Here is a 24,102-nt window from a genome sequence, read left to right as displayed (position 1 = left end):
TTTGTGTGCTTGGAATATATCCGAAGGACTTTGGGCAGAGTTCAGAACAGACCAGGCTTCTGGACTTTGGACTTCTTGCACACAATTGTTTTGGTACGGGAAGAGGGGGTAAGTGTTTGTGTGTGTGTGTGTGTGTGTGTGTGTGTGGGTGGGTGTGTGTGTGTGTGTGCGTGCGCGCGCGCGCTGAATGAGTCTGTGGAGTCTATGTTCTTGACTGTTCCTGTATGTAATGAAAAAATGTCAATAATCATATTATGGAAAAAATGAATGCACTGATTACTTTTAGTCATTTCAAAACCTTAGTTGTAAACTTTTTAACCTCTGATTTCACCTGTTTTAACTGACTTTGTTTTAACATTGCTTTTTAATTGTTGTCTGTTTTTAATTGATCATCATGATTTTAAGGTTGTCTTTTATTTGCTTGTCATGCATTTTATTGTTTCTTTAATATGCTCGACGTCATTGTAAATGCAGGCTTTGCTCTTAATGATTTTGGAGTCTTAATAAAGACAAATATCGATCCAACACACCCCGCCCGATGATGCCCGGGGATTACCGAAGATTCACGAAGCTTACTTCCGAGTGAAGTGGCTAACTTAGCATGATAGCATTATAATTTTTCTTCAGGACAAAACACATTCATAACGTCAATTAAAGAACTCAAAACTTTCCAGGACTGCCCCAGGATCAGTCCACTACTTCTAATGTTTTGTGAAATGTATACGATGCATCAACAACGACCTGTTACACTAATATGAAGTGAAAAAGTTCTTCAAATGGTCAAAAATGAGTCCTTTAAGCTCCGCCTGCATACCATATGTAAAAAGCTTACGTTTTAAAAGTGTTAGCTTTGAGTGAACCACCAGATTAGACACTCCCACTGAGAGAAGGACACGCACTTCAGGCACATGTATGCCTCCTCCTCTTTCCTGAGCAGTGTGACTGTGAGCAGAAGGCAGCTCGATAGAGTTTAGCAGCATGCACTGTTTGGCTACTTTAACACAGCATAGACTTGGACAAGAGGGGAGCAGGCCATGCATAAACACACAAGAGAGCAGGGGGAGATAATGGTACCCAGCCACTCTTGAGAGCTACAGCTATCTATGTTTTTACTACCAGGCTGTCTCTCTTTGATATTAAAGAGCACTAGGACTTCATCTCTAAAAGCTTTCAACTTTTTTGATTGATCCAAACTCTTCAACCAAACATGGGCTGCTCCTCATCCAGTGCACAGACTGTGGATCAGGAGAAGAGGCCAGGCACAAAGCCAGAGGAGAGTAATGGAGACACAGTGGGTAAGTCAGATTGATTGTGTAGAGTTTCAGTGTTTCATAAGTTTGAATGCTCAGGTTAGTATGCACCATGATATCTTCAGATAACATAAGTTAATTGAAGTTACTTTCTCTGATTGAAGTGTAGCAGAGGGTAGCAGGCCTGTGACTCCAGGTCCGGCAAGTACACTGTGTGCTTTCTCACTTCACTCTGCAGCAGAGGATACTGTGGGCCCTTGTGGAGCAATGTATTGAAGCTCAACCATTTCCTCTAAAGTAGCTGGCATTCATTTTATGTCACTCTCACCTAATGCCCTTTGATTTCTTTATGGCACTCTGTGAACTGTATTTAGTTTACTGATAAAAATGTGATCCGAGAAGGGGCTGACATGTGTGATCATGTTTAATTACCTACATCATTTAGCAGAGCAAAATGGGTCTTTACGTGTTTTCATGAACTCTGAAACTTGAACTAAGCCTGCCTCAGATGTATTTGGTTTAAAGCAGCATTGAGTGGAAACCAAAGAGGAGTGTCTCTCACTCTGCTCTCGAACTGCAGCCTGAGTTGCAACCCAACCTGTTTTCATTGTACTGCAAAAGTCAGATTTGTGACCTGAGGGAAGGGCTCCTCTTTCTCCTGCATTTTCTGCATTCTTCTAAAGTTGGTAAACGAAAGTCCTCTCAAAAGTGATCCCACCAGGTATTTATAGTCACAAAACAAAGGAGAAGACTGATACCTGTTTTGTTTTCAGGCTACTGTGAAATTTCTCCGAGTGAGACTGCAAAAACAGGCTCTGAGCTCATTTAGTGTCTAAAGGTAGTCCTGCTGTTGGTGTGTTTTCCCTGGTTGGTTTGTTTAGCTGTCCACAGGGACTCTGCTCAGTCTTGTGTGAACACCCTTCATGAGGCCTGACATAGATTGTCACAATGGCTGTCCATTCATGAGTCTAACCTATGGCACAAAGCTGTGTCATACCAGGCACAGCTATATACAGAGTGTTCATGACTTCATCTTCACATAAACATTAAATGACGGTTACTACCCTGGAGGGAAAGTTTCCTTGATGCACATGATCAACCTACTGTTTTGATTTGGATTTAAAAAAGGCTGCAGCAAATACTTTATTATAAGGATTGTGGCCTTTGATAAATAGTTAAAATAAAACAGCTTCTCTGTCTGCATCATGTCCAACCTCAACTATGTTCCTCTGTGATGCTTGTGACGGAGTATTGTCACATCAGCCAGTCAGATTTGGTCACCTGGAGAAGCTTTGGTCCTTCTCCAGCCTCTTACATCACTCCAGGAAGAAAACAGTTATTGTGCTCTAAAAGTGTCTGGATGATTGGAGTACAGTCTGTGTGACAGACCAGCTATGTGCCATCCAAGCTGCCAGTCCCATCCCTGTCTAGCCCCTCGCTTGTCTCTGTGCTTTTTGCCAGCCATAGCTGTGTTTTGACTGGGATCTCTGTCATCTCTGGCTGCAAATCATGTTGACACACGAGCCATCCCTGTCTGGAGCAGCTGATTCTGTCTCTACCCAAACACACATTCACACTCTTTCACACCCAGATCAGACCTTCTATGAAGACAGCAGCTTTGTTGCCTCTATAATAGTTGATGATGGCTGTAAAACATGTCCTAAAACAGTTATACACTCTGTCTCATCTTTGATAATACTACAAACTTTTAGTTCTCATGAGCTCCCTGTGTTGTGCACTCTTTTACCGTCTCGTTTTTGTTTGTGTTGCACGGCTGTCACATTCCCTTCTGCCCATTAACCAAATCTGTCTTTATCACTCTCACAGTCAAGTCAAATCAGGCAACTGCAACGTCCTGTCTATCCACCCCTTTGACTTTCTTGGCTGCTGTGTTATGCAAAAATAAGAGCTGAGAAATACTGTTAAGGAACACTGACATAAAGGATGCTATTAAGGGTTGCTGTGATTTCTGCAGCTAACATATGAAGACATTATTCCTGAGATAGGGTTTGAGTATCCAGGCACGATATTGCTCCTCGTACCAGTGTTGTAGTGCTCAAGTCCAGGACCTATCCCACAGTGTTGTTGCTCTTACAGGTGAACACACACGGCCTTATTAGGTAGATAGATCTTTTGTTGTTTTATTGCCATTGATGTGCAAAAGTAGTCACAATGAAACTGGGTGTCTGTCCTCACAGTGCACTTAAACTTAAACAACATTTTTAATGAACATAGATACATTTTCAAAAACAATTCAAAGCTTAAAAACACAAAAAAACACATCCAAATATTGCACATTCCATGTTATTGCACCCACATGATGCATATTGCAATCCTCTACTATCTGAAAGAACTTACAACAAACTATGTCCTGTAAAAACTCAATCACTTCTTTTTTTTATAACCCTGTATTGACAGGTCTCAGAAATGAACTCAACGCAGAAGATGCACAAACCATTGAGGACCAAATGCAGCTGCCCGTGCAGTCTGCCCTACCAGATGATCTTCAACCAGGAAGCGATGATGAGGTGGAAGCCGTGTTGATAGCCCTGGAGGCTCAGGAGGATCTTGGCTGTGGGTTAGACCTTCAGCAAGAACCTACAGATCTGTCTCCAGAGGCCGTAGCTCTGGTGGAGGATGCCACTGAACCTGAGGCTGCTGTAGAGGTTGTTGAGGATCTGCCTGTTGCGGATGAACCTGCTGCTGAAGGGACTGTGGTTGCTGAGGCTACTCCTGAGGTCGAAGTTCTTGTTGAGTCTACAGAGGAGGTCCCCTCAGCTGAATCTAGTGTAGAGGTGCAGGCAGAGGTGCAGGCAGAGGCTCCTGCTGCGGTTGAGGAGACCGCTGCAGTCACACCTGAGGTCACCCCTGAAGTTGAAGCCCCTGCTGCGGTAGAGGAGCCGACTGCTGTGGTTCCTGAGGCCTCTCCTGCAGTTGATGCGCCTGCTGTTGTTGAGGAGACAACTCCTGTGACGTCTGAGGCCTCTCCTGTAGTTGAAGCCCCTGTGGTAGCTGTTGAGGAGACAACTGCAGTCACACCTGAGGTCACTCCTGTAGTTGAAGCCCCAGCAGCTGTTGTTGAAGAAACGGCTGCAGTCACACCTGAGGCCACTCCTGTAGTTGAAGCCCCAGCAGCTGTTGTTGAGGAGACGAGTGCAGTCCCACCTGAGGCCTCTCCTGTAGTTGAAGCCCCGGCTGTTGTTGTTGAAGAAACGGCTGCAGTCACACCTGAGGCATCTCCTGTAGTTGATGTTTCTGCTGTTGTTGAGGGAACAACCGCTGTGACACCTGAGGTCACTCCTGTAGTTGATGCCCCTGCTGTTGAACCTGTCATAATTGAGCCAACAGTGGTTAAAGAAGAGGCAGCAGCTGTAGTGAATGCAGCCCCTGAAGTGTCTGTAGTGGCTCCAACTGACAATGTTGCATCACTTCCTGCCTCAACAGCACCGTGTGAATCCAGAGAACCAGCTGAAGCTGTTGCACCAACACCAAGTGATGCTCCAGCGCTAGATGAGCCAGCAGCTGCAACTGAAGCCGAAGCGCCAGTTGAGGTTTTACCACAGAGTGAAGTCTCAGCACCTCTACCAGTAGAATCGTCTATAATAGATCCAATGATTGCTGTTGCAACTATTCCAGAAATGCCTCCGTTATCTCCAGTCAAGCCCCAAGCTGAGCCTCAGACCTCTCTTGAAGATGCAACAGTACCTACTGGGGCCGCTCCAACAGCTGAGGTACCCAGCCACACTGAAGCCATTCCTGCTGGAGCCGAGCCAATCAAGGGGGCGGAGGTTCCAGAAACTAAACCAGCTAGTGTAGAAATCTCTTCAGATGCTCCTGCACCCGCACTTAAAGGTATGAAAACCAACTGAAATATCTATTTGTCTTATCTCTCATCTTGTCACATAGTTTTCTTTGTTTTGTCAACGCTGTAAAAAGATAACCCTCCTTTAGTAAATCTCCACTGAAGCTGTTGATTTATGGAGAAAACAGCAAAACCCAGATTATCTGTAGTCTCCTACATGTCATGAATAACAGAGCAATGTGACGTGGTCAGGCTGTCTCGTCTAGTGATTTACTTGATCAAACATCAAACGTTACCTGACAAACCTGACCTGCTAATTTGTACTGTAAGACATCATTCCTTGCGCTCACCCGTTTGATACTGAATGCTTGATAAACGGGACAGACTGGATGGCCAAATAGTGCAGTCTAGCCCCTGGCCAAAACATCTGGGGAATTTACAGAAATGTGCGCTGGTTACTGAGCGTGTGCAAGAAAAGCAGAAAAGGGTGAAAAGGAAATAAGCACATTCCAAAAAAGATGAAAAAATAGAGAGTTAATTTAAAGGAAGGCTACGTAATAATGAAGACAAGGGGCCTTCACCGTCAGCCCCTTCATGGTTACTCATCAGCTTTAAACACACCGTGACACATTTTTAGTTAGCCATTTAATCTTTCTCGTGATAACCAATTCTAAACATATGTTTCTATCTGTGTTCCTGTCACTGGTCGAAGCTGACGGGATGAACCAGACATTTGTTGTCTGTGAAACTGAAGTGATAATGTAGTGCAGAAACAGACAAACAGCTCAGCTTGTCTTCAGTGTGTCCGGAAGCAGGAGCATGTTATCAGCTCAGCAGGTCCAGTCATGCAGCTCTCACTCTTTGTGCTGTGTTGTGAATTGACAGCACTTTAATCTTGCACTGCTGGATAGAATTACATAAATAAAGTAATGAGTAATCCTGCCTGGTTGCAGATCAGTCAGTCACAGTTTATTATTGGAAGGTTGAACTTATTTTATAAAAGCTGAAATCATGAAATGAGCATGTGTCTGGGATTACTCTGTTTGATGTTTCTCAGTTTCTTTATGACGGATGCAAACAAATTAGCACTGTTCTGCTTGCCAGGCCTAATAATGTTGAGCTTTAATCATTTCATCATATATTTATCAGAAAGTACGGTGCTTCTCTATGTTTACCTCCTGACTTTAAGAGTAGAAGCAACTTCTGAAACTACTATAATATCTGTGATCCCTCATAAAGTGGATTTTCATATATTAAGCCACCAGATGTGCATTTCCTAGATTACACGACACGATCTGTAAACCTGCATCCAGACTCGACTCTCAAAGAACACAAAGTACTTTTAGGGAAGAGAGGAGAGGCCCCTCCACAGCACGTGTAGAGCACTGGTCTAGTGCAGAAGACATATTGCATAACTTTTACAAGGGCTGCTCTGTGGAAGCTATGCTGTATGTATGCTAGGCCAATCACCAAGCAGTAAGTGTGTGTGAGTTTGTGAGAGTGTTCAGAGGCCAGCAGATCACCAGCAAACCAGTTAAGCAGAACAAGATGTGGTTAAGACAGAATGTTCCTGCATCCCTTCTCCTCTGTGGCGTTGTGTTAGAGATGTATAAAGTTGCTTGAGCTGAGATAAAGTGTCATTTATTTATTTGTTCATTTATTAATTAATTTATTTGATCTTTACATATCTGCTTGCAGTCGAGGAGTCTGCATCTGAGGCCTCACAGAACAAAGAGAAAGAGAAATCAAAAAAGGAGGATTAATATGGTAAGATCACAACAAATCACACTTCAACCCAATTATGTATGTAATTATTTATAGTTATGTATATGTATATATTGTTATATTTTTTAAATACAGAATATATATATATATACATATATATATGTATTTATATATATTCATTTATTGATATACATATATACATTTAAAAAAATGCATATAAACATTTATTTTTGTATATTTATATACCAATTTGATTAAATAAATATATATCATTTATTGTTATATTTATATGTAGATTGATTTATATATTTATATTAATGTATTCAAATATATATGTATACATTTATTTATATACGTATATTAATGTATTTATATATTTATATGTACATTTATTTATATATACATTTAAATATATATTTACATATATATTTACTGTGTTCTTCTGCATTTGAATGCATCAGAAATGCTTGACGTCTTCCTAGCAACATCAGTGTGTGTGAGCATTTAAAGACAAAGAAAGAGAAAGAGAGAAAATTTGATGCCAGGTGTTTTCTGACAAATGTTTTTTTTATTTTTTCAGAGAAGAGTCTTACAAAATCTCAAAATCCATACAGCTACCAGAAACTGGAAGAAAACAAGAACAAGTAACAAACACTAAACAGTTTAATATCCTTATTGTCAGCAATAAAGAAACTGTTCACCAGGTACATTCATATGCAAGAAGCCTTAAACACATTTTTTCCTACTTTTGTAAAGATGAATCTGTATAAGCTGTTTATTGAGCCGTATGTTCCTGGAACCACAGAGTGAGGCCTGGAACCACAGAGTCAGGCCTTTGCAAATCAAGTGATATTAGCTCCCTGAGAGTACACATGTGTTGACATACTAACATAATCTGTTACAAAGATTGCAGTTTTAGGTTCATAGTCTGAATCATGTTTACACTTTATTTTGATTTCAGCTTTCTCCAGTTTTAACTTCATTCAAAGAAATGACAGCACTAAAAGCATAACATGAGCTGTTTTCATACATGCACTCCGGAAAGTTCCTCTAAAGTTTCAGGAGCTCTGCCCCTAAAATTCACCTGACTTGACTTTACATGTCCCCTCACGTCAGGAAGTCCTCCCTGGCAGACCTCTGGAGACTCATCGTGACCTCAAATAGATACGGCAGTAGCCAGGGTGTAATCTTTAGCAATCTTACCCAAGATAGAAACTACTGATACTTCATTTTACTCTCCATATGTTATGATTTACTTTATAGTTCTTTTTTTGTTTCCCTTTCACCTCTGGAAAATGTGTCTGGTCATAAATTCACTGCTTGTTATTGTCAATGGTTATGTTAATTTAAAAAAAGATGGCAGATGAAGACCGTCGTATGCTACCATCAATCAAGAAATGAGTGAAAAAGATTATACTGGAGAGGAGAAGCGAGGAAAAGACAGTCTTACTTTGATGTTATTTTCATCCATTACGTGTCACTCTTCCAGCTTCACACCAATGTTCTACCAAATATTGTTTCCTATCTAAGTGTGCTGCTAAATGGCTCTGCACATGCATGGAGCCAGAATCCTGGGCACCTGGATTTTGTAATAGAAGATCAAAAACATGCTCTCCTCACTGAGATGATGCAAATGTAGAGAGAAGTGGTGTGATGTAAAGTGATTGTATGTTGGGAGCATTCTTCTTCTTACATTTATGACTTAAAAACATTCATCAAGTCACGCTACAGTAGCACTACTTAGCATTAACAAGCAGCTAACTTCAGAAAAAACAGCTGCATGGTATAAACATTGTCTCCCCCTCCTGCTCGCTCTCAGAGAATTTCCCTGAAGTTTTCTGCGTATCTCTCACATGAGTTCAATCCAACTGTACCCCGAAGTTTTCAGGAACGTTGTGCATGTTTGAAAATGGAGTTAGTGTGCACTGTAATACTGATCAACATTACTGAGAGTCAAACTCATGTTTCCTTGTTTCATTTAAATGGTTATCAAACAAAATGATGATAAAAATGTATTTTTGTGAGCACAAGAGTTCAGGTGAACAAGCCAAAGGTTCAACATGACAGAATGAGTCATTCTCAGGCAAGGATGATCTAAGTACTGATAATATGTCACCTTGAACAAGTGTACTGCTATCTTCGTGAAATTATTACCTATAAAAACTACCTAGTACATGTGATTTTTAAAACCTAAGTACTACATGCTTGTTTGAAATGTAGAGTTGATTAAACGTTATCTTGTGCATGGTGTAATGGAAGTTTTGGGGAAAAGATTGTCTAAACTTTTTTCTTTTTTTCTATTTCTGTCTGTCTTTATTTCTCTTTGTATTTTGTATTATTTTATCTGGGCTTTGTCTACAATTCTCTTTACTTTGTACAGAATAAAGTTGTACACACTAATAGCGTCTTCTTTTTTAATTGAATACAGACTGTGTCGTGTTGTATGGCCAGGCTATTCAATTGTCAGCGTACATGCCAAATCCGTCCTGCAGGCAACCTCCAAGTGGTCCTAACCCAGCATGCATACTATGAATCCCATATTTGAATTATATAATGTGTGATAATAATGTGAAATGATAAGAAATGTTTCTAATTATTACATCCATTTGTATTTATATAAAGTGTGTTTTTAAAAAAAGCAGAAAAAATGATTTTGAATGCTGCTGAAAATGTCCAGCTTGCTTAATTGACCTTTTCCTCTAAACTGGCCCAGTTACAAAAGCAGCTGAATAGCCCTGCTGTATGCTAAAGACCATTTGTATACCCAGTAAGAAACATGCATGCATAAAAACATTCGTGCAGACATGTAGCACACAGTGGGGGAGAGGCGTAATGAGTTTACCCACATTCAGGTTTACTTGCCTGAGAAAGAAGAAGTGCTCTTGCACGATACGATGGATTGTGGACCATTTGAGGAACAGCATACAGCCTTTGTAGATTTGGAGTAATCTGTGAATCTTTATGGATATAATATGTAATAAATGGAGGAAATCAAAATCAGCCTAAGAGGAGTCGCCAAACTTTTTTTTCTATTTCTAACTCCCTATACATACCTTTCCTTGGTGACGTATTCCATTGACATCATAGATTGATATCAAAGAACAGTGGTGAAGAAAAAACATTGCAGGTGATCTTTGTACTATTCAACCCAACCCTGAAACCTGGTATATAGATTTATAAAATGAGTTCTGAGGGAGGAGGAAAACACAACAAGGATAAGACTGGGTCACAGGACTCAATAAAACATTATATCTACTGCAAGATCTTCAGACTCAGACTTAGATCCTTTAGTGTCTGCAGCAGGCTTCTGAAAGACCCTCTACCAGTCTGTGGTGGCCAGTGCTCTGTTCTTTGCTGTGGGCTGCTGGGGGGGGGGGGGCGTCAAGACAGGTGAGGCAGCATCGTCTGTCAGACTTTGTTATATTATATTATGTTATATTATGTTATTATTGTTAGCTACAACTTATAGTCATATCATATTATATACCCATATGTATTTATTATATTGCTTAATCTGTCATAACCGAACCAAAATCACACCATGTCAACCTGTCACTACTGAACCGTTTTTAATACTGCCTGTAATTACCACTATTTAAACCATTTCTAACTTTGTACATATCTTAAATTTGTATTCTATCTTGATTCATCTATTTTATTTTTACTTATTTTATTTTACTTATTGAAACTTATTCTTGATTGTACTTATGTCTGGGTTGCTGCAACAACTGAATTTCCCCCCCGGGATCAATAAAGAATTATCTTATCTTATCTTAAATACATCGAACAGGATGAGGTAAACACTGACAAAATTTGTTCTTTTATAGTAACAGAAGTACCCTAGAGAAAGAGGGCAATTAATGACAAACACGAGGAATCTGGGAAGAGGAAATAACCCTGGGAAATTAACAAGATCTTATAGTAAGAAGCTTGCTTTGTTATCTAAGAGAAACCGAGAATATAGGTTTCTTGATTTTGTATTTATATACTTATTAATTCATGTATTCATTCATTCATTTATTCATTCATTCATTCATGTATTTATCTTTGTATTTGTCTATTTATTTATTCCTTCATTCATGTATTTTTATTTATTTGTTTATTCATTCATTTATTCATATTCATATTTATATTCATATTCATATTCATATTCATATTCATATTCATATTCATATTCATTTCATATGTTATCAAGGTGATAATAAAAGTGGGCCACACTCCAACACAGTAGGTGGTGGTACTGCGCCGAAACGTCGAGTACCGCCCTCGATAATGCGGAACGAAGAAGAAGAACGCTTGCTCTACTCTGTCATCACCACAGAAGAAGAGCAGGAAGCCCACATGGCTGCTACCTGGTAAAACAGTCAGAGCTCTGAACACTACAATGATTGTAAAGTCCTACCACCATGGAGGAACAAGAAGAGAACAATACTCCACGTTGTGTATGAAATACGTTTTATTACCGTTTCTCTTATTTCAACCAAAACCAACTTTTCGTGAAGTAACTTTGCTAGCTAGCTAACCATTGCAGTGGATAACTCTGCTCATGTTGGGGTTTGGAGAGTGTGGAGTGTGTGTCTGTAACATTTATCCTTGTTCTCTGTAGAACATGTCCTCAGCTAAAGCGAAGAAGTGGGAGAAGAAGATGAGAGACCAGCCCGTCAGTGTGCTGTTTGCACCTTGTAGCACACAGAACGGAGAGGACAATCCGGTTTCTGGTAACGTGCTCACTCCTTTACCTGTTCTGTATTCATCACACCCTCGTCTCCTCGTGCTGCTGTGTGATCAGATGTTTAGAGGGTCAGCTAAACTAATCCCTGTCTGACATCCAGAGATTTACATGACACAGTCTTTGAAAACAGACTCAACTCATGAGGACACATTATTAAATCAGTCCTGTTACTGAAGTATTGAACGTCTCTACATGTATATTGCGTCAGATACAACTTTCCATCAACAGCCAGCTGATTGGCTGATTTCTACCACCTGACTATCAGGTTAACAAACATGTAGAGGAGGCCAGGAACACACATGTTCTTGCTGCAATCATAACAAGATATACTCTTGCAAAGTTGAAAATGTATTCCTGGATCACACGACCGACACCTCTTTGCAAACATAGTAAGGTAGACAATGAGACACAACCTGGTTTCAATCAGTTCTCACAAGCCATGCTGCAAGCTGGACAGTTTACAGTCAGTGTTGCCATATAGAGCCGATAGTTTTCAGCCCATAAGTTTGTCAAACACTGCCCAAAATATACAATCAGAACTGCCACCAATACACCATAAAAGCACACTGACAGCTGACATACTCATAAATAACTCTTATAACAACAAATAACAGAAGCAGTCAACCATCAAGGCATACCGATCTCAGATATTCTGCATCTCTCCCTCTTTAAAAGCAGCAAGTCTGACCAAGCTGAACAAAACAATAACTGATTACTATCGTTTTCATATCAATGCAGTGACAATATGTTACACTCACATCTGGGCCAAGCCAGAGAGTGTTAAGTGTGCACCCGTTAGTGTGATATCATTCATATTTTCTTCTTAATGTGTTGACATGACATCTCTGCTACAAGAAGTTTGTGGTTTAGTTTGCAACACTTAAACATGTTGCAGCTGGTTGTCTGTAACAATAATAATAGTCATAGTTATATCTCCTCTTACCAGAATTTTGTTCTTAGTGACTTGATGTGACATTATCTAATTAAATACAGCTTTTACAAGATACATATTTAGAAAACAACTCAGGTATGGGCATGATTTTTTTTTGAAAACTTGAGAGAAACTAATTGAGTTTTTAAAGAGATCTGTAAGTGGACGCAGCTTTAAAAACTCTTAATTTAATCTGCAAGAAAACCCTTAGTAAAGCATGTTTGTATGCATCCTGATTATACTTGTAATGTCCCTTAAACAACAAAATGATGATCTTTCCAAAGGTGGAGGTTTAAATGATGTCACAACTGACGCCAATCAACCTACAGAGAAGCCAAAGAGTCCTCAACAACAGGAACGGTGGACCCGTGGACATGAGAAAGATGGCGGAAGCTACACCACAGAGATGCCTAATATCATCACAGGTAGACATGTTCCATCAATCTGCAGTTCTGAAGTATGTTGCAGACCTTAAAATGATGAGCAAAGTAATTATTATGATGTGGTTCAGATTAGATACTTTTCTAGAGTCCTTCACGTGTACAAAGCAAATGGCACACTCGGATTGTTAAAGTTAAATAACTCTCCCTACTTTCATCAGCTGGAGGTTTTGCCAGGGCCAGATCAGCTGAGGTGAGCACCATGCTAACGGCTGTCAGAAAGACGACTGGCAGCAACTATGTGTTTGGATCCCTGCCTAAACACATGAGGAGACGGGCCATGAGCCACAACACCAAGCGGCTACCTCGCAGACTGAGATGGGTGGCCAACCGAATGGTAAGGGTCAAAATTAGGGATGATTGTTAAGAACGTACTTGAACACATTTTTTTGTTTTTGTTTTCTATCACGTGGAATGAATGAATAATCATGTGGTCTTATATTTCGTTCAGCTATCAGGGAGGTGTTCTAAGTTTAAAGCATGTTTGATGTGAATCAGCTGACTAAAGGTGTTGTGCACAGGGGAGACGCTCAGCTGGGGGCTGCGGCTGAGTGACAGGTCTCCATGAGCACTTTTTTCTCTGCTGCCAGACTGAATATGACCCGGTTGTGTCCCGGCTGACACCTGACCGTGTTCACATGATTATTTTTCTCAATAAGAACGAGTAGACAGATACTGGACACTGTGAGTCTGAAATATGTTTCTGTTCAGTTCCCTTGTTGAAGTCTGAGCCTTCACTTTTATGACTGTGTGTCCGCGGACATTATGAGCCTGCTCCACACGTTGATATTCCATGTGTTTAACATTTTAAACACCTTCAATACTGTCTATTCTATACATTGTGTTGTGAAGGAAACAAAGATCGATCACGGAAAATACTTGAAATTAACATCCTTGGTCAAAATGTTTCCTTTCAGCGTAGGATTGTCCCACTCGGCACGTCATGGTGAATGACATTTCTTTTTTTCTTCCCCCTTCAGCGAGAGAGGAACCTCCAGGCCGGTGCAAAAACGAAGGCAAAGAATAAAAGTCGCAAGGCCCGGCGGCGGCATGGAAATCTGCTGCTGGAGTTCAACCGTCGACAGAGGAAGAATGTGTGGCTGGAGACTCACATTTGGCACGCCAAGCGCTTCTTCATGGTTAAAAAGTGGGGCTACTGCATTGCGGAAAGACCCACAAGCAAGTGCTACCGTCCTTGCTTCAGGGCAATGAGCAACCACTGCCTTCTGCAGGTAACAACCATCGATACGGAGCTTGTGTTGTGATTTTAGATTAGAATTAAGGGTGATTACAGTGCAACTAAAGCAAGAGTGACCGTTTTCAGGACCTTTCTTACTACTGCTGCATAGAGCTACAAGGAGAGGAAAACAACCTTCTGGCTTCTCTGTCGCAGCTAACGAATAAGGAGACTGGTGAGAAAAAGCCCCACTATGACTTAACAGTAATAGAAGATGCAAGTTCCATGTTACTTTGAATAACTGGAGTAATGTGTGTGTGTGTGGTGGGTATTTTCAGGCCCTACATTTGCTGCAGCAATGAGTCTATCAGGGCAGAAACAGGGCAGTGTGGTGGTGTACAAAGCAGGACTTTACCCCCTGCAGCCCATCGGCCCTGTGACCTTCCTTTGGAGACCACAGTCACAGGGATCAACACACAGGCAGCTTTGGATTTGGGCTCATCCAACAATTAAACAGGTAATTTAAATGGGTTTGAAAATCCAAAATATTACAGTTGTCCACAGAGTTAACATCAATGGTGTCTACTGTAATCCTATGCACTTTACAGGACCTTCTTTCTGAGCTTCAAACTGTGTGTCAGTGTAACGAGGCTGTAGTTCCTTCAATCGTTCCCACTGAGCAAAGCCTAGACCAGCCTAAAGAGACCCCTAAAGCCAAGCGGGTTACTGGATCAAAGAGAACAAAGAGAAAGAAAACCGTTAAGGATGTTACTGAACCACCAGCCAAAAAACTCCTCGGAGATGGAACCAGATCTCCCACGACACCAGTAACCTGGAAATCCAGCTTCACTGGAATCATTATCAAGTTAGTATCACGTCCAATGTCAGGGTCAAATGTTCATGGAAGTATTTTAAAACTCTTGTGGATTTGTTCACAGTGATCTCACGATGGAAGTATTACGCTTCCGTCTCATTGGACCACAGTCTTACACCGTCCTGGCAGACACTTTGACAGCAGCTACGGATCACAATGTAAGAACTGTGATAAGCAAAGCATCTGAAACATATTTGCACTGTCATCAAATGTTTTATTTGAGTTTTCTTTTGTGTTAAGGAGATTGACAAATCCAAGCCAGCCTCCCTTTGGTGGTCCAAACAATGCACAGATGAGAGCAAGATGAGTCTGCATGAAGAGCAAGCTGATATCTATCAATTACTTAAAGGTGAATTGTTTACGTCTTAATACACGCACAGCCAATACAGGAAAACCACTGTTAATGCTAGAGTGTGTTTGTGATTTAAATCTAGACACAAGCTGCACCAGTAACTAAAAAGTATTATCTACAAACATGGCTGCAAAGCGCTTCTTCTCTCAGGTTGAATCTGATTCTTCTGATTTAAACTATTCTGCTCTCCTGGTCGTTTCTTCTACACTCCAACCCATTTGCGATTTTGAGTCCTCAGGACCTGCAGGCGGTGATTTAAAGTGGTTTCTTGGGAACTCGAATGTATCCCCGTAACATTTTTTTAAATTTAGATATCGTATTGTTAATCATATGTTTGATGCGTGTGGTATGATACAGTACGATAAGATATTAACATATACTTCTCCAATCTATCACAAATGCATGAAATACAAAATTCAAATATATATGTGTTTCTGTATCAAAGTACATAGCACCAAAATGAATTGTCAAAACAAATAGAGGTGAGCAGAGTTTTCCACAAATAGAGTAGTCGGTCACAAGGAAACAGTAGTAGGACGTTTTGGTTGTAACAGTCTAGATTTGTTGTCCTCTTGCAGATTTAAATACCCTGACAAATATTAGGTGCAGTTCAACAAGAGTTCCGGAGTCTTTTAGCCCCCAGATCTACTCTACCCTGATCTGAAAGGTTCCTGTGCCACCATTGTTGTCTGCATTTGGACCGCGGGCTGAAGTCCCAGGTTTTGCTTGTAAACTATCTTTTCAAAACACCTTTACTGAAAAGACTCAAACAATCAGCACCACTTCTAGTCATGTGTGTGCACTCCAGCTGTGTGCATGTCAGTTTTGAAACATACACATTGCTTATTCCTGCTCTGCTCAGGTATTAGACATTTTTCTGTGCCTAATGATTGTCCCCACTCTCACTGCAGTATTTGTGTGAGGTTGGGCAGGCTTTGTCTTTGACCAGTGGCTCAAAGTAGTAGTGGACCAACACCGTGCAATTAACATTTTATTACTTGGTTCATAAACATCTGCATGGTGTAAACTTTGAAATGCTTACCATGCAGGTGTAACAACGCTGCCACCGGTGTTTTCTGCAGGAGGCTCTGACGTCGATCACACTTCTTTGTGATTAGTTGTCTGATTTGAAGCAGTGGCGAGTGCTTTCAGAACGTAGAAAAACAAGTTGCAACTTGTAGGAAAACAGCATGTAAACACCCACCAAATGGGGCTGCAGTTTCACAAATCCTGAAGAGAAATACAAACACATTCCAGATAGTTCAGGAGATGTGTTGTGCCAAGTTACTGGGATATTTCCGTCGTTTAGAGATACACACACTCGATCCAAACACTCCCTTGCTCGCCCTCCTGTTGGTGATGCATCAGTGACCTTTGAGGATGAGACACCCCTGTGATGTATGATAAGTATGATCCGTCATGTGTCAAGTTCTACCATCAAATATGTCTTATCAATACATGTTTTATTGTGCACAACCTCCACTCTCTTCTCTATCTTCCTCCCCAAATAGCCGCATGAATTCCTTCAGTTGATGTTATCTAGAACTGCTCTGCGTTCTGTGTGTTCATCTAACCATCACTGAAATTCACACAGGCGTCGTTCTGGCTGGAGAGATACCCCCTGGTACGGTGCTGGGTCTGACCGTTGATGACCCCAGACTGACTTTACCAACAAAGAAAGTTAAAGCATTGCCCTCTGTAAAGCAAGCAAAAGGTAAACTCTGACCCTCCAGACATGGGGGGATTTAAGCAGTTTGTTTACAGGTATGCATTAATCATAAATAAGTCATCACTCAGAGAATGATAGCAGCTGTTAAATCAGTACAGCTTGTTTTGATACATGGACTTAGACATAAGATACATCTGGAGTGAATGGGAGCAGAAACCAGAGCGTTAAATGATAACTCTGAAGTTGAGCACTGAATCAGTTTTTGCTTTTCGTCCTGATGTTGTTTCAACGAGTACATCACTGGTGCTGTGCTCTAGGAGGCCTCTGCTCAGCCATGCAGATGTTCCAGGTTCGAACCCTGGCAGGACCCTGTGCTCAAAACTCGACTTCAGTGACAGAAGACGGCTGATTCAGGGACAACGAAGAGGAACAAAAAAACATGTGGGGTTGACTTTAAAGTCCTTAGTCTTAGTTTTTACCCCCTTTTGACCAATTTTAATTAAATATCTCTTGAGTTTTCTCCTCCCATTTTTCAAAATAACTTAAGATTTGTTCAAATAAATATGACATCAGCTCAAATAACTGTCAGATATAGTTGGAAACACAAGAAACATAACATTTTAATAATGATAATATTTTGCAAATTGGATCTGATTTATAAATTTCCTTTTCTGCATGGAAGAGTTTCAGCTTGCATTTAAATATACAACCCCACATTAATTAGAGTTTCAGTATTTTACGAGTCATTGCATTCTTATTTAATTTAAATCTGATATAAACATTTTCAATTTCCATCTGTTTTGGAAATGTGGGTGCACTGAAAATATTTTAATTACACCAGTAGATCCATTATTAGGGCCCGAGCACCGACAATGTCGGCGAGGCCCTCTTGTAACCCTAAGGATTATTATTATTATTTCTTTCTTTCTTTCTCCCGACTTTTCAAACCCCAATTTGGTTGCCATAACGCGGTGCAAAAGTCCCCAACTGTTGCACATGCACCAGGCCTGGTGAAAATTTCGACATTTTGGTGGTCCCGAAAAAAAAATCCCCAAAATGGCTAAACGGCGCCCCCTTGAAGTTGGAAATTTGAAAAGGCTAGCCCCATAATACGGTTCAACATACATGCATGAAATTTTTTTTGGGAAGGTGTCATGCCAAGACCTACAAAAAATCCTCTTAACGTCGTGGTGAAATCCCAACAGGAAGTCAGCCATTTTGATTTTTCTGTTTTTGACCCCTTTATTTTGGGTATGTATTTGTTCGAACTCCTCCTACAGTTTTGGTCCCACCAACTCCCAACCACGCACAATTTGGAGTGGACAGATTAACGATCAAACGATATCAGACAGAATTTCTCTACGTCAATTTTTGTGGGCGTGGCACTTCACTAAACTTGGAGTACATTTTTTCAACCGCTAAAGTATGTATTTATGTAAATAGCTCCTACAATTTTGCTCCGATCAACTCCCAACCACGCACATTTTGAAGCAGACACATTGACGATCAAAAATCAACAGACAGAATTTCTCTAAGTCAATCGGTGTGGGCGTGGCCACGCCTCAAACTCTGATGTCTCGCCATGAAACAGGAAATACTTATAGCTCCTTCATACAGTGTTCAATTTGTTTGATCTTACATACACATGATCAGGGTCCATCCCTCAACACACCTATGGACTCATATATCTACTACAGCCATAGCGCCACCCACAGGAAATACATGGTACTGACATTTACATACAATCTCCGATCTCTTCCAAATTTGACATGTTTCATCATGGGCCCAGCCTGAACTCATCTACATACACATGTTTGTCATTTGAATAGCGCCACCTATTGGACACAAGCAGTATTTACTCTCAGAACTTGTTTTTAACATGCTTGTGATCCCAACTCTTTCTATAATGATCTGTGATGAACAATCCTTCAGAACATAATTCAAGACACAGCAGCACCTACTGGTGACAGGCGGTACTGCAATGTACACTATGCTGATAACTGCACAGGTAAGCTCACAGTTTCAGCCTAGGCAGCACAGCAACACCTGCAGCACATCAGGCGGTGGCTTACATCAGGCGGTCATGCACATCTGGAACTCGCGCACATCAGGCGGTGCTTGAACGAGGGCCCGCACATCGCCGCTTGCGGCTTTAATTGTTTTTGTACTTTATAAAATCTGGCAAACAGCTCCTGGAACTCTAATTAAAATGTGTAAAGTCATATTTACAACCCGTTGTGAGAGCCAGTAAAACTCTTATGCTGTGTTATGTTACATTTTTTATTTTATTAAGGCTATTAAAACTAGTTTGCTCCACCAAAACGGATATCATGCTTGGAAAAAAAAGTAGAAATAATCTGTAACCAAGAGACTATCAGTGTGTTCCTGTTAGGTAACACATCATAGACGGCTTCATATCCGTCCCTGACTCTATTGATGTTGCTCATAAAGGAGCATGCTGTGTGTATGCTGTCTGTTTGTTTCAGAGGTGCACAATGAGAAGAGTAGGGACCTGATGTTGAAAGGAGTTCCAAAACACTGCTGCCAGAGTTACCTGTGGGAGGGCTGGGTCCGAGACAACGTCACTGAGAACAAGATATCAGAGAAGGCAGTTACATGTGTCATATTCCCCATCATGCTTACATAGGATACACATTGCTCCTTTTTTAAAATATATCTATCATTGTGTATTATCGCCCACAGGAGTTGAACCGCTTAAGAAGTGAGGTGTTGGTCCCGGGCTCCAGGCTTAGCCCCACTCCGACACAGAACCGAGTCCCCGTTCTGCTGGTTCATCAGCCCGGCAAACAGTTGGGGCATGAGATGAGCTCTTGGGGGGCTGGATGGGACCTGCTGCTGCCTAAAGGATGGGGCATGGCTTTCTGGATCCCTCTGGTAGGATATTTAAAAAACTGGATCTCAAATCCCTTTAAAACCAAGCATTGACGGTTTCCTGCTCTTTCTGTCTCTGCCAGGTGTACAGAGGAGTTCGCATTGGAGGGATGAAGATGAGTCTGAAACACTCTCAGGGAAAAGGAGTCCCCCACTTCCCCCATGATTACCCAGACTGCCCTTCAGGTGTTCTCCTTCAGGACGAGCAGGAGGCAGAGCTGCTTGGGAAGTTCAAGAGGTCAGCTGAAAACCGAGCGATGATGAGCTTGTCAGCAGTCATGTTTTGTTCAAAATATTGACAGACTTGCTGCAGTAGTTTGGCAGAGATTTAACCCTGTGTTTTTTCTCTATAGGCGTCCACCTGCCAAAAGGACCAATTTCATTAAACAAGGCTGTCTGGCTCCTTTCCGATGCCCCTGGCAGCAGCTGGCGGAGGAGTGGGAGCTTATATCAACAGAAGAAGAGGGAAAGAAGGAAGACAGCCACACTGAGACTACAACAGAGGAGGAGATGACACCGCATAGAGACGTCACTGCAACAAAGGCTTTCAGCTGCGTCAGTGTACTGAGGTGATTGTCTTCTTTAATACACAGGTTTCTGAATCACAGCCATTAGCCACAAGAGGTATCAAGAGTTGCTGTGTGCTGTATTTACTATAGCCGAAGTCAGATACACAGCACCTAGCAGGCATCCGCAATGGCTTATGTGTCCAGCAAACCAGATGCATTACCCGTGAAGCCAGATGCTGTGAGCATTTGAAGGTGAATGAATCAGGACAGATCTCAACGGGCTAAAAAACTGGTCTGGTTTAAGGGACGTGTAGCTTTTTGAGAATGAATAGTTCACTTTAGTGTTTGTTCAATGTTTCTTTACCGTTAGCCATTTTATTGTAGGGGACTTTCCTGGTGTATTGTAGTTCAGTTTAGTCTGTATGAACTGAACTTTGAACTAGTTTATTTTAGTGTGAACTTGCACAACACAGCCCTCACCTGACAAACATGAACTCACAGAGCTCTGAAGCTGTGCTATTGTGTATGGCACCAAGACGTTTAACTCCTGTAAGTTGTAAAGCGGGCCTCCATGGAAATGACTCGGTTGTCCAGCAGGCCCCACAATCTCGATTTGATTGAGATCCAGTTCTGAAGCTCGTGTAGTCTGTGCTTTGGGGAGAGGACGAGGGACTAGCTTGCTTTGTGTGATCTAACACCATTGTATCAGAATCAGAATGTTGTGTCTCAGGAACTCCAGAAAGGTCTATGGTTAGTAACTTCAATGGGACGAGGAGAGTCGAAGTAAGTGACAGGCAGACAGAGGAGAGGGAGGGAAAGAAAGGGGATCCAAGTGTGTCAGTTCCCAAGACAAACTTAGTCTGCAGCAGCAGTCTGCCTCCCGGACCCTGACTGGTAGATGATTCCAAAGGAGAAGGGCCTGATAACTGAAGGCCCACCTCCCATACTACTTTTAGAGACTTTAGGTATGATGAGCAGACCTGCATGATCAGGATCAATATAAATGCATGTTTATTTTGTAGTTATTGATAAAATGACATACATGGATATTTGCTGATTTTGTGCCTTCCAGGAATAGAAAATCACTGAGGCTGCTCTCCGGTTGGTGCAGACCGACAACAGCCAAAGGCCAAAGGTTTTGCCGTGTTGGGACTCAGCCACCACTCAACCCCGCTGCTGTGACATCATTTCTCACGGCACACAGGATGAGCCTGGTGTGGGTGCGTCTCATGATGCTCTCCAAGGGCAAACCAGAGCTTCATGCGATGGTTTGCGTGCCAACAGCAGAGGACCTGCAGCTCCTGGATAAAGGACGAGACAGCAGCGGCCCCCAGGAGCCTTTGCACAGAGACCACTTCAAAAGCAGGATGAAACGCGTAAAGAAGGGCTCCAAGAAAGCCACTAAATCCTCTTTGCCTTCAGAGAAAAATGAGCCTGATATGTCACACCTCCTCTCTGCCTCTGAACCAAATCCCACTCCTTCTGAAGAGCCAAAACCCTCCTCCCAGTCTTCTCCGGACCTCATCTTTGGGCTGTGGCCAGAACCTCTGCCTAGTGTCACCTCCCACTGCTCCCGTGTGACTCTAGGCTGGGTCACTCAGGGTGACTTCTCTCTGTCTGTAGGCTGTGGGGAGGCGCTCGGGTTTGTCAGTGTTACTGGACTCCTTAAAACTCTTGCCAATCAGCGAATGGAACACCGAGGAATCTTGCTCCTCCGCAATCCTACCTCCCTGCACTACCGTTTTGTGAAAATGACCATCGAGGTCTGATTGAAACATCTAAACATATGCAAATCAATTCTTCCAAACAGCACTTATTTCAAGCTAAGGTGAGAAAGATTGACTCTACTTCTGTTCCGTTAAGGTCTGGCACTCTCTCTAAGTTATATGATATATAAATCAGTAAGTGATCAATAAGTGCCAGTTTGAATTGTGCCTTCATCTACTCCAGTGTTGGACTGAATTATAAAAGATGCTTCTCGAAGGGATCAGTTAGATTAATGATGAGTTTGATCATTTTCAGTTGAATAAATGTGTTCGAGTTTCTATCTGTTGTCATTGAATCTGTGGCTGACGATGAAACCCTTTCAGACTGTCACCCCAACGGAGTTGTTTGCCGAACATCCCATCACAAGCGGCAGAGAGAGCTCAAAGAGGCGGGCAGGCTTTGCAAATTGTGTTTTGTTTTTTCATCATGCTCCTCTGATATTTTGAGTTTCATGCAGGAATGCATCACTCTGCAATCTACCTCGAAGTTTGTTCTTGTTCATCCTCAACTAATCACATAGACAAATTTAATCAATTGATTAATGAAACACAACATGCATCTCATATGGAAGCTGATATTCACAGTGGCCTAGACCAGGGATTACCAAACTTTTCACCCTGCCAGTAGCAGTTCTAGACCAATCTTACTGGGGGGGCCAGGCTGGGGCCAAGGGTTTTGTCAGAGGTACACATTCAACCCTGACAAAAAAGACTGAGAAGGGCGAGGACCGGCTGAGAACAAAGTGGCAAAACATCAGTGCATCCCTATATACTAGACATACAGTATATATTACTGTGTACTATAATAAAATGCAGACTGACAGCAGCTGTTTGGCTGTTTACACTCAGCATGAGTCCCTTAGCGCTCTAAGGGACTGGAACCAAGTGCCACATGCATGTGTTCCGCCTGTCACATCGGCACGATACCGAAGCTTTTTTTATTGTATAATATTATTTTGGTATGGAGGGGGGAGCACAGGGGGGTCCAGGTTCAGTTTTACAGGGGCACTGGCCCCTGTTGGCCCCTCCCCAGAACCGCCACTGCACCCTGCTACCCTCAAAATATTCTATAGGTGCCAAAGACTTGCGAACCCCCCACTGTCCCTCAAAGTGATGCTTCATACTTCATTTAGCAGGTCTGTGGAAAATGAGTCTACCTACGTGCACATGTGGCTGTGTTTCCTGTGCTGAATGAATGAACCTGCTGTTACTGATGCTTTTGTGAACTAACCCGAAAACAAATTAATTTTTTTATTTGCAAGGTTGTATTTCAAATTTAGCTACTACTTTTGTCGATATTTTACAATAATTGGTCAAATATGCAATTTTATATTACTTCGAAAAATAAAATACAATTCTGGAAGACATCTCGGGACCCTGCTTTAGTTTCTCGCGACGTTTTTGTAACCGCCTGCTACATACCACCTACAAATGTAGAATGCATGCAGTAAGTCCTGCATATTGCATATAGTGTTTGAAGCTAGTATGTAGTATGACTGTTCTGTGGGATCTGTTATGCAGCATGCTGGGTCAGGCGTCACTGGATTTTTGGTTTGGAAAGTTGTGAACAACGGCCAAGCTGATAGCGAAACTGCTTCTTAAGCATCCACCTGTAATTTATAAAGTTAAAAAGTGGTTTATATTTAACCTAATGATTTTCACAGACATGGACAGTTACCTGAGAGATGTTTTTCACCTCTGTAATTCCTGGAGGTGACAAGATTCACCTATATTTATTTTGTATTACTTCACTGTAAATGTAACGGGCCATTAACTGTCTAGTCCACAGTCCAACTCAGTAGGTGGCAGTAATGCACCTAAAAACTGAGTGCCACACGTCTTAAAAAGAAAAGAAGAAGGACGTTAGCGCTGTGCATTGTGGGAAACTGTACGTGAGAATCCGTACATTCAGGTAGTTTTGGCATACTGTAGATTTCGCTCCTTTGTTACGCTGCATACTACATACTGAATTTTCGTCAAATC

At 41.6% G+C, this 24,102-nt stretch overlaps 2 protein-coding genes across 3 annotated transcripts; both read left to right on the top strand.

Annotated features, from left to right (window-relative positions):
- Nucleotides 1–502: 502 nt before the first annotated feature.
- On the top strand, nt 503–9,177 carry LOC117822654 (cytadherence high molecular weight protein 3-like). Its single transcript, XM_034697501.1, has 4 exons — nt 503–1,295; nt 3,669–5,102; nt 6,751–6,819; nt 7,358–9,177. Exons 1-3 carry the CDS (start codon nt 1,208–1,210, stop codon nt 6,813–6,815), a joined length of 1,587 nt encoding a protein of 528 aa, XP_034553392.1. The 5' UTR covers nt 503–1,207; the 3' UTR covers nt 6,816–6,819; nt 7,358–9,177.
- Nucleotides 9,178–11,030: 1,853 nt separating this feature from the next.
- pop1 (POP1 homolog, ribonuclease P/MRP subunit) lies at nt 11,031–22,400 on the top strand. Of its 2 annotated transcripts, none has more exons than XM_034697839.1 (16): nt 11,031–11,219; nt 11,384–11,495; nt 12,725–12,865; nt 13,042–13,217; nt 13,861–14,112; nt 14,205–14,292; nt 14,396–14,574; nt 14,666–14,922; nt 14,996–15,089; nt 15,175–15,280; nt 16,878–16,997; nt 19,439–19,560; nt 19,656–19,847; nt 19,928–20,082; nt 20,198–20,413; nt 21,426–22,400. In XM_034697839.1, the coding sequence occupies exons 1-16, from the start codon at nt 11,184–11,186 to the stop codon at nt 22,120–22,122; spliced, it is 2,943 nt and encodes a 980-aa protein (XP_034553730.1). In that variant the 5' UTR covers nt 11,031–11,183; the 3' UTR covers nt 22,123–22,400. The 2 variants fall into 2 exon arrangements, with proteins under 2 accessions (XP_034553730.1, XP_034553729.1); XM_034697838.1 differs by having other exon boundaries at nt 11,032–11,219; nt 15,172–15,280.
- The last annotated feature ends 1,702 nt before the right edge of the window (nt 22,401–24,102 follow it).

Source organism: Notolabrus celidotus, chromosome 12 (assembly GCF_009762535.1).
Source record: "Notolabrus celidotus isolate fNotCel1 chromosome 12, fNotCel1.pri, whole genome shotgun sequence".
NCBI lineage: Eukaryota > Metazoa > Chordata > Actinopteri > Labriformes > Labridae > Notolabrus > Notolabrus celidotus.
This window is presented reverse-complemented; position numbering and strand designations above follow the sequence as displayed.